This window comes from Erythranthe guttata, chromosome 12 (genome assembly GCF_056151865.1).
Source record: "Erythranthe guttata isolate IM_541 chromosome 12, IM_541, whole genome shotgun sequence".
Lineage (NCBI taxonomy): Eukaryota > Viridiplantae > Streptophyta > Magnoliopsida > Lamiales > Phrymaceae > Erythranthe > Erythranthe guttata.
Window position 1 is genome coordinate 17,966,595 of NC_142544.1, and position 13,745 is coordinate 17,980,339.

At 34.3% G+C, this 13,745-nt stretch overlaps 3 protein-coding genes and 1 long non-coding RNA gene across 5 annotated transcripts; 1 reads left to right on the plus strand and 3 right to left on the minus strand.

The window, feature by feature from the left end:
- Window positions 1–186: 186 nt before the first annotated feature.
- Window positions 187–2,655, minus strand: LOC105968036 (galactinol synthase 1). Its single transcript, XM_012992631.2, has 4 exons — window positions 1,994–2,655; window positions 1,374–1,694; window positions 762–896; window positions 187–646 (listed from the first exon to the last, which is right to left on the minus strand). Exons 1-4 carry the CDS (start codon window positions 2,318–2,320, stop codon window positions 440–442), a joined length of 990 nt encoding a protein of 329 aa, XP_012848085.1. The 5' UTR covers window positions 2,321–2,655; the 3' UTR covers window positions 187–439.
- LOC148766645 (uncharacterized) lies at window positions 782–1,754 on the plus strand. Its single transcript, XR_016035092.1, has 2 exons — window positions 782–923; window positions 1,168–1,754. It is a non-coding gene; the product is annotated as an uncharacterized LOC148766645 (long non-coding RNA).
- Window positions 2,656–5,930: 3,275 nt separating the features above from the next.
- Window positions 5,931–9,075, minus strand: LOC105968104 (ADP-ribosylation factor 2). 2 transcript variants are annotated; one of them, XM_012992719.2, is made up of 7 exons: window positions 8,867–9,075; window positions 7,619–7,788; window positions 7,441–7,511; window positions 7,158–7,277; window positions 6,481–6,599; window positions 6,302–6,383; window positions 5,931–6,202 (listed from the first exon to the last, which is right to left on the minus strand). In XM_012992719.2, exons 2-7 carry the CDS (start codon window positions 7,764–7,766, stop codon window positions 6,197–6,199), a joined length of 546 nt encoding a protein of 181 aa, XP_012848173.1. In that variant the 5' UTR covers window positions 7,767–7,788; window positions 8,867–9,075; the 3' UTR covers window positions 5,931–6,196. The 2 variants fall into 2 exon arrangements, with proteins under 2 accessions (XP_012848173.1, XP_088683264.1); XM_088827138.1 differs by lacking the exons at window positions 5,931–6,202; window positions 6,302–6,383 and having other exon boundaries at window positions 6,477–6,599; window positions 8,867–9,007.
- Window positions 9,076–10,245: 1,170 nt separating this feature from the next.
- LOC105968147 (polygalacturonase At1g48100) lies at window positions 10,246–13,380 on the minus strand. The gene is made up of 7 exons (XM_012992768.2): window positions 12,873–13,380; window positions 12,276–12,407; window positions 11,959–12,189; window positions 11,815–11,859; window positions 11,520–11,727; window positions 10,938–11,128; window positions 10,246–10,849 (listed from the first exon to the last, which is right to left on the minus strand). The coding sequence occupies exons 1-7, from the start codon at window positions 13,230–13,232 to the stop codon at window positions 10,457–10,459; spliced, it is 1,560 nt and encodes a 519-aa protein (XP_012848222.2). The 5' UTR covers window positions 13,233–13,380; the 3' UTR covers window positions 10,246–10,456.
- Window positions 13,381–13,745: the final 365 nt, after the last annotated feature.

The window sequence follows — 13,745 nt, forward strand, 5'->3', positions numbered from 1 at the left end:
TATTTTGTTGATTTGATTGTAGAATTTCATAATTTTTAGGTTAGTGTAGAAATTCTCCATTTTTTTATTTTATTTTTTCCGGTGAAAAAAATCATGAATTGTTTGATAATCTGGTAGAAGAATGAAACTTGGTAGCTGTATTGATTGTATGAAGTGAAAATTACTTGCTCAGGGACACTGCATGTATATAATAATATAAGAACCATTTTTATAATAACTGCAGTAGAAACAATTACATATTCCTTTACTGCTTAGTACATACTGCGAAAATCAAACCGAAAACCCAAACTTACGATTATTGTTCAGTCACACACCAAAAACATAGGCCAAGTAGCCTACCAAATCAAAATGAAAAAGAAAGTAGTCAATAGGATAAAAACCGAGTTGCACCGAATTCGCATAAGAACTCCGTGGCTTCAGTGTTTTGTTTTTCTTCTGCTTAAGCAGCAGAAGGGGCAGGGATGTATGAAACTGCGGGTTCAGGCATGGAAGCCATGATTGATGGCCTTGAGCCTGCAACAGAATCTTCAGCCTTGAAATCGAGTGAAGCATCGTCGTAAACATCCCACCATTTCTTCACAAGCATTTTGATGTCTTCTCTGTCCATGTTAGCTTCTTCTCCAGTGTACCTCCATGGCTTCGATCCCTGGTATTTTATTCATATTAACCATGTCATTTCGATTGTATTATACATATACTATACATGTGTGTGTGTGTGTGTGTGTGTGTGTGTGTGTGTGTGTAGGTGGGATAAATCTTACAGCAGCGCAGTAGTGAACGACTTGAACTTTCTCAAGCTCGACATTTTCGGGGTGGCGCCACAGCATAGCAAGAACGAGGTTGTAGATCAGAGGAATCGGTTTGTAAGTTTTCTCGAAGAACATATTCAAGAAATCCTGTCATTTTACACATGATTAAAAAAAGTAAGAATTTAAACAATATAGCATTGGCCAAGTATATACTATACATGTTTTTAATTTATTTTCTGGTGATAGTGATGGTTATCGTGTTGACTGAATTGGCACCGTATACTACTAGTTCGGAGACGAAAATATCTGCGTGTTTCATTATTATTGTTGTTCTTGTCAGTATTTGTCAGTTTCCTTACAATTTTCACATCATCATCATCTTGATTACTATTGTCCAAATTGATTTTTTGTTCTGTAGCTCCAAGTTGCACCACCACCACATTCAAAATCAAAACAAGGCTAGCTAATAGACAAAACCCTCCAAAGAAAATTTCAGTAAACGACATGCACGTGTCTTTATCGGTTATATAGTTATCTCAATTTTCGGAATAAACGGTGGTTGTTTAATTGAAGCATCTCAAAGCATTCAGTTATTCGAAAAGGCAAGACAGATGTAGAGATTACCTGCTCAGCAAAGGGTGTGGGTGTAGTGATTTTGAGAGTTTCTAGAAGGTTCTCGTAAGTGGTTTTGTTAGGCTCGTAGACAAACATCCCAGCGTTGAAGTACAGTGGAGGTGGGGCCCCCATACCAGCGGGCCACGTCACCTTATTGGGGCACTGCTGGCAGTAGCCAATCGAGTACTGCTTAGAGTGGCTCCATGTTTTCTCGCAGAAGCAGTCCATCACTGCGTAGAAGTATCCGTTTGGTGTGTCGAGTAGGTGGTCAATGTTCTCGTAAACTTGTATGTCCGCATCGAGGTACACCATCTTGCTGTACTCCTCAAACTGTAAATCATCATACATGCAATAAAATCATCAATAAACATGCACAAGTATGTTCTTATTTGAGCTTACCCTAAGAGTTCGATGCTAGTATGTGTGTGTGTGTGTGTGTGTGTGTGTGTGTGTGTGTGTGTGTGTGTGTGTCTTATTTGTTGTGCTGTGTTTTACATAGATATATGGTATTTGAAAAGCCTCTGCATGAATGAGATTATTGCATAACACATTATTTGCGAGTTTATACGCTTTTTACGTGTGTTTGTGTGTGTGTGTGTGTGTTTTCAGACAGAGAGAGAGAGACTTACGTCCCATATGCGAAGCTTGGAGTAGTTGATGACGTAGTAAGCCATGGCGAACTGAATCTGGTTGTCCGGTGGGTAGATAGGGACAATCTCCTTGACAATGCAACCCTGTGACCGGAGAATCTCGCGGTGGTCTTCCGGAACATCCGGCAAGATAGCCACCACGAGAGGGTAAGCACTTTTCACCTTCCTCAAACCCTTGGCCAATCCCACCACTCCTTTCCAATAGTCACCCGAGCCAGCCAAGAATGTTACGTACCCCTTTTTCGAATCGTTGGCTGGGATTTTCCCGGCGCTGGAGAAAACTTCTGCCGGTACGACTGGTGCCATTTGTCGAGATGTTATTGGTCGGATTTTTTTTTATTTTTTTTTTGGGAAAGTAGGAAGCGGGCAAATGCTATTACACTTGTGTAATAAGCTGCCAACTCTACTTTGCCTTATGTTTGTTCTCCTGAGCTTGAATGGCAAGGCTTGGTTCTGTTTAAATAGGACTCAAATGCATTGTAAATTTACTCCAAATGAAATTCAGATATACAGAAATATTCTTTTTTTTTTGCTTTTTCTTTTTTTGTTTTGTTTTGGGTGTTTTTTTAAAAATAAATTTGTAATATTTTAATTTTAATTTTATTGAATGTGTGAAAAGTGATGGGAGGACTTGTGCATGTGTGGAGAGAATGAATTGTTGTTTCAACTTACCATTGATCTAGAGCCTTATCACCAGAATGAAGGGCTCAGATTCAATTGATTATTAAAAGTCATATTCATTTTGATATTGACATCATTTTATAGTATAATTGTTCTTTACTTTTCTTTATTTTTCCTGGCCTTCGTTTATTTATTTAATTATTTATTTATTTATTTATGTTATTTTCCTTGATATTTCTTCAATTAAATTAAAGAAAACATGTAAAGACAGGTGAAATGGAATGGGTGTCATTGTCTTTCTGGAATATTTTATTTACTTTAGAATATGAAAATAGTAAATTGAATAGTCGAAGGACGTAGGCTTTTGGAATTAGAATTAGGTATTAGCATGTATTTATTTATTATTATTTTATTTTAATATATAGTTGTGATACTGTTTATTCTCCAATATGGTTGACTCAAAAAGTCAAATCTATTAGAAAAAAATGGTGCCATGCATGTATAAATTAATATGTACTAATTGAAGAACGAGGACTAACATGTATCAATAATTTTAGAATATTTATCATATATTGGTCTCGTTTTATGTATCATCGAATTATTAAGGTATGCTTGCTATATGTATTATGTAGTATCTAAAAGTTAGGGTAATTATCTTGGAAGAAAATGAGATTAATGGAGAATGAATGATTGATAAAAAACGACAAAATAAATTTGCTTATATAAGCAGCTAAAGTTACTATAAATCATCTTTATCATCATCACCACCATTTTTTGTCCCAATCTTGCTTTTTCCTCATTTATGTATACACTAATACCTTTCTTGAAGTTAGACATATCTTCACTTTTTTTTAATTGATTATTTATTTTTTTTATTTTTTTTTTAAATTTTGTTTAACATATATATATATATATATATATTGAAATTTGACATATCTGAAATTAACTAGTCGAGGCAAAAAGGAAGAATGATAGCACAAAACAAAATATTACAAAAGCTGGAATATACTACTTTTTTATATAAAAGCAAATTTCGAATATTCATCATTCCCCAACTGGTATGCAAAGGCAAACTAATAACTTAATCCAAGATAGGTAGAATATCAACTATAAAATATATGTTAATTCGAGATGAAGACTTGGAGAATTCAAACAACAATAATATATAAATATAATTGATTCGTAATTAGCTTTTTAAGGGAAAAAAATTATTTAAAATTCATAAAACTTGGAATTATTCGAATTAAGTAAAATATTTTTTTTTATTATTATAAATTTAAAATTCATAGCTCTTACTCCCTCCGTTCCGTTTTAATTGTCGTTTTTCAGCTTTTCACAAAGATTAAGAATTTCATTAAATGTGTCTTGGTTTTGGGAAAATATATGCTTTTAGACTAAAATGACATTGTCTTATAATTAATAAGAGAGATAAATTAGTTGAAAAAAAAAAAGTATTGGAAAGAGTTAATAAAGGTATAAACTGAAAATTAAATAATTAATGAAGTGTTGAAAATTTAAAGTGACAGATAATATTGAACAAAAAAAAAATCTCCAAAGCGACAGATATTATGGAATAGAGGGAATAGCACATTCAAGGGTACTTACCATCTGCGTTCAAATAAATTTTCGAGGCATTAAGGGAAAATTGGGGAATCAGTAAACATCCTCTATTTAAAAAAAAAAAACAAAAAACCAAAAATATTAAATGCAAACCAGTTTTTCAAAGAATAATAGTAATAACACGTGTAGACAAGAAGTGATTGATCACTGACGAGAGGAGACCATAGAACATTCAAAGATTATCTTAAATTAATTTCAATAAGTTATCTAATCTTATCTACGCATATAAGGCCGTTGAAACACCAATTTTGTTATCTATTAAATTTAGAAGTATTGATATATCTTATATTGAAACATATATAATACATATACGTTTAAAAAAATTGAACAATATTATTATTATACTTATCAAAAAATTATAAGAAACTAATAAATAAATAAAACTCAAAAGCTAGAACTTTTATGGTCCATTTGGATGGAGGGATTTGGAGAGGGATTTGATTTGGGGAATGGATTTGAAATGACTCCAATTTTGGAGTCATTTGAAATCCATCACTATTGCTCCAAAATCAACTAAAAATGAGGGGTGGGGATTTGAAATCCATCTCCAAATCCTTCAATCCAAACAAGTCCGAGGGATTTGTTATTATGGATTTGAAATCCCTCCCCCAAATCCCTCCATCCAAATGCACCATTAAACAATTTAAAAGGAGTAAAGTGCAAATACATCCTTGTATAAGACTATGATCGGAATGTGTTAAAAAAATCTCCTTTGAAATAAAAGACAAAAATACCCTTACGTAAAGTGTTTTTCGTATATAAAAAAAAACTCACATTCGAGAGGTGAAAAATGATCTGAGTGTGTTATATTATAAAACGTAGTAGACGTATTTGCACTTTACTCGATTTAAAATCGTAATCTCAAAATTAATTTATAAGAAGTTCAAACTCGTGAAATTCAGCCGACTGAACTCGTTTACACCATAGGTAGGACAAACACAAGAGTAAATTATTACCTTGTTGATAAGTATAGGGCGTGTTTGGATGGGCATGGATATATTGCAATCAAAACAAGTGAAATGGCAAATATATCCAAAAAGAAACAAAATAATTGAAGAATTGTTTTTACATGAATTGGAGAAAAGGGGAGTGGGGTTTTGGAATCCGATCCCCATCTAAAGGGACCTTAACTTTGGGGATTCATATATATATATATATATATCAAAATTATAAATTGGTCCCCCCTTTGGCTTTTCAATTTAAACCTGTCAAATTCCTATCCCTGCTACATACACACTCTAACAGAATATACTTTTTAGGTCCTAAATTTAGTGCTTTATTTTTATTTTTTTTTGGACCGCCTATTTATAAGATTCTTGTATTTATAGTTTAATGAATTTAGATTGTTTTCTTGAAATGATGATTAATAATAATAAAATAAAATAAATGATTATGAAAGAAGTTATTAATTATGTGTACCTAGCAAAAAGGGGGTCACACAACCTCATACATAGAGTTTATTGCAATTAGTAGCACCATGTTACATCGAAGTGCTAAAAAAATACCCCATGTCACTTTATCTGCAGTAACCCTCTATGATTTAATTTAATTTTGCGAATAAAATAACATGAGGTAGTTTTCTAGCATAACACAGGGAACCGAGTGCAATAAACCGATAAAACGCAGCCAAACAGCAATCACATAGCCTAATGGTAGAGAATTTCGAAAGAAGGGATAAAACGGGAACAAGATTAAAATGAAGCTAGTGTTGTTACATGAATGGATATATAGGCATTACATAAACAAAAAACTAGCAAAGTGTTTTGCAAATATATGAAACAAACCAGTGTGTTTTACAAAGCCATTCGAAAGGTCCTAAACAAAAAAAAAAACACTTCATCAAAAAATTAAAAAAAGAAAACATAGTCACACAGACTAGTATATAAGACTAGATAAAAACCAAGCTGCACCCCAGAATCTTCGAAACAACTCCACAAGAACTTACGCCTGTAATAATCAAGTGGGAAATTTGTTAAATACTTTTAACAATGAAATCCGAGTTGAAGACACGTCCTGTGTGTAGAATTTTATCTAAAGTAAACTTACCTTGTTAGCAATATTGTTAGATAGCCAATCCAGCCCCTCGTATAGCCCCTCACCGGAGGTGGCACAGGTGCTCTGGATGTACCTGGAAGCAAATATGTTGAAGTTAAACATAACATTCAAGCATGTGGAAGTACTGACTTTTCACACCAAAATAAATAAATAAATTTAAGAATGTTTACCAGTGACGCTGCCTGAGTGAGTGCAGACCAAGCTTGTCAGTAATTTCAGCAGCATTCATTGCATTGGGAAGATCTTGTTTGTTAGCAAACACGAGCAAAACTGCATCTCTCAGCTCGTCCTGTAAGACCACCAGCCAAAAATATAAAATAAATGGTGAGCAGAAGAATCTCTTTAACCCAATATAACGAGGGCAAACATTACTCAATCATTGCATATTCACGTTATAGAAAACAAATAACAGCAAAAACTAAGACGGTGCATAAAATCAGAAGATGGAGTGGGTGCTATTTGTGCCAGTGAACTTGTTGGATACACACTGGTAATGATAGTTCATGATTTTCCATGGTGCATAAAATTAGAAAATGAAATCACGAACTTTCCAGACACAATTAAATGTGATGCAGTGTATAGTGTAGTTTAATTACTCTTAACCAACTCACGTACATGCAGACATTACATGGAGCCAATAGCTAACTATTGTCAAAGGAGTATCATGGAGAAATTATGAAGACACAGCTCATTTATCTAACCTCCCCTTCAAGTAACAAACTTTCCCTTAATTTCGCCTAACCATCTAATTAAATTCATAGTTTCTGATATTTTTTTATAGCGAGTGATGGCATGACATTCAATCCCAAAATGTAACATAAATCAATTAACAACAAAGGGTTATCACCTCATTCAACATCCTGTGCAATTCATCCCTTGCCTCAACAACACGATCCCTATCGTTGCTATCCACCACGAATATGAGACCCTGGGTGTTTTGGAAGTAGTGCCTCCACAATGGACGGATCTGTATAAGAACAAGGGAGGTAACTTAATAGGAAATCACATGCATGAAACGGGTCTCTCCAAAAACTGAAATCTTGCTACCATCTTACAATATTTAACTCACCAAAGTGGTTAAACGGAAAAATCCTTTTTATTTAAGTAAAACAATAAAAAGAAGCACATACCTTGTCCTGACCCCCGACATCCCAAACGGTGAAGCTAATGTTCTTGTATTCGACAGTCTCCACATTGAAACCTGCAAACAAACAATTGTTAATTCACAAAGCGGTTCAACTTAAATTCAATGTACGAGTTTCAGATGTATTCCACAGAATATGAAGTTCTAGAAACAAATGCACGTACCGATGGTAGGAATAGTGGTGACGATTTCTCCAAGCTTGAGCTTGTAGAGGATGGTGGTCTTACCAGCCGCATCGAGACCAACCATCAGAATGCGCATTTCCTTCTTGGCGAATAGCCGGCTAAAAAGCTTTGTGAATGTCAGCCCCATTTCTATTTAGTACTTTAGATCCCTGCATGAAATAATTTCAAATAATTATATACAGAGAAGAGTTCTTAAATGTAAAGCTAAACAAAGTGCATACACCATGACCATCATATCTATCAGTTTAAGCCAACAAGTAATTTATCAAAGAAGGATGAAAGAAGAATAGATGTATAACGCAGTTAACTTTTATCACTCTTTCTACAGTCCATGGATAAATTTATACATACATACAATGTATTGAATCACTCTTTCTACAGTCCACGAGCTTCTGTACAATGCACGACAAGATAAATCCACACGAAAATGCATGGAACAAGTTTACTAATAGTCAAACTTGATCCAAAATGCACAAATCAACTGATACCATATACATAGGAGCATGATACATACGTTATACATGGGAAATAACAATCTCCCAAACAAATATCGTCAATAATATCCCGATTCGGAAAAGTAAGACACCTACCTTCAAACAAAATTTCGGTCAATGTAAATACAATGTATTGAAAAACTCTTTCTACAGCATGCTATTGTAAAATGAACCACGAAACATACCAACACATATGTAAATGCACGGAACACATTTATTAACAGTCACATTTGATTCTGAAATGCACAAATCAGTTGATACGATACGCATATGAACATGATCCACGCCTGGGAAACAATAATCTGACATTCAAACATACAGAAGATTCTGAAATCACAGCTAGAATTGCTGGAATTCAATAGTTAGTAAGAAGTTTCACTGGATTAAATGGATCTATATGGATCATATGACCAAACTAATATTCAAAAACACTGCTTAAATTCAAAATCTTCCGATCCAAAACATTTTCCAGAATTATTATAACTTTCACATCTCAGATCGTTACCAAAACGTCCAGATCAGATCAAACATTACCCAAAATTCGGTAAATTCAAAAAAAATTTAAAAAATGTGACGCAATAAGAACATACTCACCGGATACCTCAAATCAAACAAAACAAAACATCAACGAAATCAGAAAAAAACACAATCAGAAAAAGAAATCGAAGCGTGAATTTACATACAATCAGATCTGAAACCAATGAATCTAATCGTTGTTAAGAAATTAACATACCCGAAAACGGTAGATCTGGCGAAAAGGTGGATAGAGAGTGTGCGCAGAGAGAAATATGGAGCCGCTTGAGAATAACGCGAGAGATTATTAACAGCTCTTTTTTTGGGGAGGAGTATCGAGATTTGTCAGCCAGTGGTTATTTATAGTAAAAAAAAAATGCACACCGGCTATTTTAAGTGAAATGCTTATATTGCCCATGGTGGTTCTTCAAAATAACGGCGTTGCCACTCAAGGAATGACACTGTTTTGGGGAATTGTACACCGTTGGATGCCGTTGGTTTATGCTGACCAGTAAAGGAGATGCTGCCACGTCATTTTAGATTTTGCGATTATTAAATTTGTAATTATACTCCCTAAGTTGTCTGTACAATTCTGTAAGACTGGATCATGGATTCTTGCTAATTCGTCATTAGTGGAAATGTATTTATGTATATATTAATTAAAAAAAATTATTGATGTAGTTATTTTTTTTTTAATTTAGCATGGGACAAAGAAAGCCTTTTAGAAACTGATTGTGGTTTTTTGTAAGGGCTTTTTTTTTAACTCTCAAAGTAAGATAATTTTGGATTTTGTCAAAAATGATTGTATGTTTTATTTATTATTTATGAAATATAATATATTTTTTTTTTTGGTGAAACTGTTATTTTTCACAGATCTTTAATAGAAATAAAATTTAAAAAATAAAAAAGATACTAGAAGAATGAAATAGTGTGACTTTTGAAGCCATTTATAATTAATATGACTTTCAAAGTAATGGTTTGTGATTGTGATGATACATTTAAACCACTAATATTGAAGAAGAATAGAACATTACCTTCTTTTTTTCTTTTAAATATTCTATTTTCTAAAGCTAATAACGTCATTTAATTCTCCCAAACCCAGTCAAGATGCTTTTTTTTTTTTTTTCAGAATTAAAATTTTATTACAAATTAGGGAAGTAAGGGAAGGTGCGAGATTCTAAGGAGAGTTGGTTAGATGTTGTTTCATTGAAGAATAAAATAAATTTAAAATGAGTTTTAGATTGTTAGTATTTTTTTTTAAAATTCAAGCACTTGAATTTCGTTCGACTAAGTTTTGACTTTTGAATTTTCATTCGTCCTCTAAAGATTTAATTGATCGAAACTTGATCGCGAAGAAAATTCTTTTCGAGTTTAAAATAGTTCGGGTAAATAGCATTTACCTAATGCGGGGGTTATGTGCTTATATTAAAAGTAAACGGGAGTTATGTGCACAAAGGTCAAATAACAGGGGTTTAAGTGTTATTTACCCAAATAGTTATATTCTGTTGATTTGGGCCTAAACTCGTATGGGCTCATTGAATTGAACTTTTATCTATTTCATTTGAACTGCCAAAGCCCATTGTTTCTTGAAAGGCTGAATTCTACACAAATTTAATTCTTAATAAGTTCCATAAAAATATACCAACTATAATATGCAAGCAAAACGGGCCGGGCCAGCCTGCTAATCACGCCGACCACCAATATTTAAAAAAAAAAAAAAAAAAGGTATACACCACAACAATATTGTAATAATATATATGCTAATCCCCTATAATATAGTAAGATGTATTTTTTTTATTTTTTTTTTCTTTTAGCAAGAATCATTGTCTCCCTGTATTTTGTTCCGGGAGGGCTTTCCGATCTGCAGGCACTGCACCGGAGGAACCGTAGGAGTATACAGCTGGCCGAAAGTCTGCCAACAAAAAGGATCATACATATGATACCCTTCCTCTAGTGGATCCAATTGTATGTTCGCAAGTGTCACATCCGTACACGGCATGTTGTCACTGCACGCGAAATGCACCGGCTTCACTGTATACGTTCCCCGTATGTTTTCGTAGTTAATCCCCGAAAGTGAAACCGCGGATGTCTGATTCCGGCATTTACCCTTGTCGCAATAGTATTGATCGATAACTATCGGAATTTGCACTTCCGATACTTGAATGTTCGAAAATTGCACCCCTTGGACGGACCCTAATCCCCCCTATACACAAAAAAAATTATAGTATTATATTCGCGTTATAATTTATTTATTTATTTGCCGAAGTGTATACGAATTAATATATATTTACCTGCCATGTTTTGATTCGAACACCATTCATGGTGTTTTGCATGAAAACGTCTCGTACGGTAATGTTCGATACGCAAGCCTTGGTGTTGTCTTTCCCTAGACTTCCGATGCTGATTCCATGCCCAGGCCCGCAGTTTACGTCGTGTATGTATATGTTTGTACATCCTGTTTGTATTGATACACAATCATCCCCTGTAACACAATTTTTTTTATTTTGCTGTTAGAAAACATATAAAATAGACATACTATATAGTTCATTTATTTTTTGTGGGGCTGGAGGGCATGTTCTATTTATTTTTATTTTATTTTTTTATTTTTTAAATTTTTTTTTACCATGGAGAGACAATGACATTTCTATGTAAACTGGGGCCAAAAATCTCGTGGAGAACAGAGGTTTTTGCTCAGCTGTTGATTGGTCGAAAAGTGTCGATCTGCCAGTGTGGGATAAGATGAATTTTGTCCGAATATATAATTTTTTTGTGGAACGTAACCAACTCGTGGGGTGGAGAATTATTCGATTTATTAAAACTAGCTAGATAACTATTTTATTTTAAAAAAAAAAAGAAGAGGTAGTAATTATTACCGCAAGCAAGATCTGAACTGCGAATAAGCACGTCTTTGGAGTTCTGAAGATGTATTCCGTCGGTGTTGGGGCTGTCACCGGGCGACGAGACTGTGAAATTGTAAACCGAAACTCCGACGCAGTTGTCGAATTTGAGGTGGCATTGTGGGCTGTTTTGTATTGTGATGCCTGTGACCGTCACGTTGTAACTTCCATAGAATCGAAGCGCCTGTTTTTGGTGCGTTTTTTTTAATTAATTAACTAAACAAACATTTCAAAAAAAAAAAAAAAAGAGAAATAAGTTTGTGATCCTTACAGTTGGTTTTATGCTTGGCAATTTCGAACCAAACCAGCTGTCTTCCTGCAAATTAGGACATATAATTTTATTTTATTTAGTTTGAACAAATATAAAGACAAATGATGAAGCTAATTAAACGTGGAGGTTCGAATTTTATATTACGTGAATTCGAGGGTTTTGTTCCGTTGTGTCATTTAACGGGGCAATGAGTTTAGATTGGTCATCGAGAGGGTCGTTATCGTCATTCGAACTTTGCCACCAAGCGGCTCCGTTTCCGTCAATTGTGCCACTTCCCTTAATTGTAAGGCCAACTAGCTTTGTGAATTCGAGCCATTGCAGAATCCCCGAGCCCCATTGGCTCGGGCTTGTCGGGGCAACAATTGTACCATCTAACTGGAAAAAGATTAAAAAAAAAATACGTAAGGAATACAATCGAACTAATTTTCCTGTCACGTGTAATAATTAATAAATATTTTTACCTGGAAAACAATGTTGTATTGACAGTAAGGACCAGAAAACGAAATGGGTCCGACAAGGAATACGTATTCTGCCGGTACATTGACGATCGAGGCTTCGATTTTGCACGCAGCTGCCCACGCAGCTCGGAATGCCTGTTAAAAAAGAAATCGCAACAATTTGAAATTTTGTTACAATTAATTTCTCTTGAATTTAAAGCAATGAATGTACAGATGGAAAATGCGTCACAAGTACCTAACTTTATTCATAAAATCGTAAACTTATGGATATATTGATCGAACTTTTTTCCCGTTTGTAGTTGGTTCATGTGACCACGAAACAATGTTACGACGACACATTCGCTATATTACGAAATTCGAAATTAATTTAAAGTTGCACTGCTTCTACTTTAATTTAGGTGTCCATATAAACTTTTTTAAGTTGTAGGAGTAATAAAAAGAAAGGAGAGGTCACAAGTTCTAAAAAAAGGAATTAGCAATAAATGCTTATAAAACTAATTTAGAATTTTCATGGAATAATTTAATTCTTTGAAAACAATTAAAGATAATTAATAATAATTTATATTTATATTTATTATTTAAATTTAAATATAAATTTACCTGAGTGTCATCTGTGGTTCCATCACCTCGGGCACCGAAATCGAGGACATCAAACACAGTGGGATCAGGTGCATTCTCTTCGCTTTTGTCAGGCGGCGGAGTTTCTACAGGTCCGGCGGCGGCGGGCGGCGGCGATTTTGGAGATGGAGCTTTCTGTTTTGACTTGCCGCCGCCGTTGCTGTGGTGGTGATTTCTCCTTGTATTCTTGGACAGGGAAACCCCCACGCTTCGGCTACTTTGTCTGTAATGTCTGCCTCCTGTTTTTCTTGCATTGCATGTTTCCATGTCGGAAAACCATAAAACAAGAAGCACAACCATAATCGTAAATGTGAGGTTCTTGAAATTACCAAGGCAACCCATTTTCTGTTAGTGGCGGCGGCGGCGGCGGAGGGAGGTGGTGAATGTTTTAGAAAGTGTTATTAGCAGGGGTATAAACAGAGGAGATGATGGGCGCTGATTGGTTTATATAGCGAAGAAGGCTAGTGCCACGTGGCAAACTGTTGTGGACATTAGCAAATATTGCTTCTTCTTTTTTTTTTTTTAATTCAAACAAAAGAGGAATAAAAAAGAATTTATTACTATATTTTTGCATTAAATGCCGGGCATTCCTTTTTTGTGAAATTTGGTTTTTATTGGTTAAAATTAAAATAAGTGGTTCAGTTCTGGCATTTGAATTTTCTTTTGTTTTGTAGCTGGTAACTGGTTCACTTGTCCATGCAAATAAATAATTGACATTTAAATTTAATGGTTGTCTTTAACTCTTAAACGCCCTAATTAATTAATTAATTGATATTTAATGAGTGTCTTAATGGTGTCACTTAATTGTAACCTACATAAACCAAAGAACTAGGGCTTCTAATCATGGGATTAATT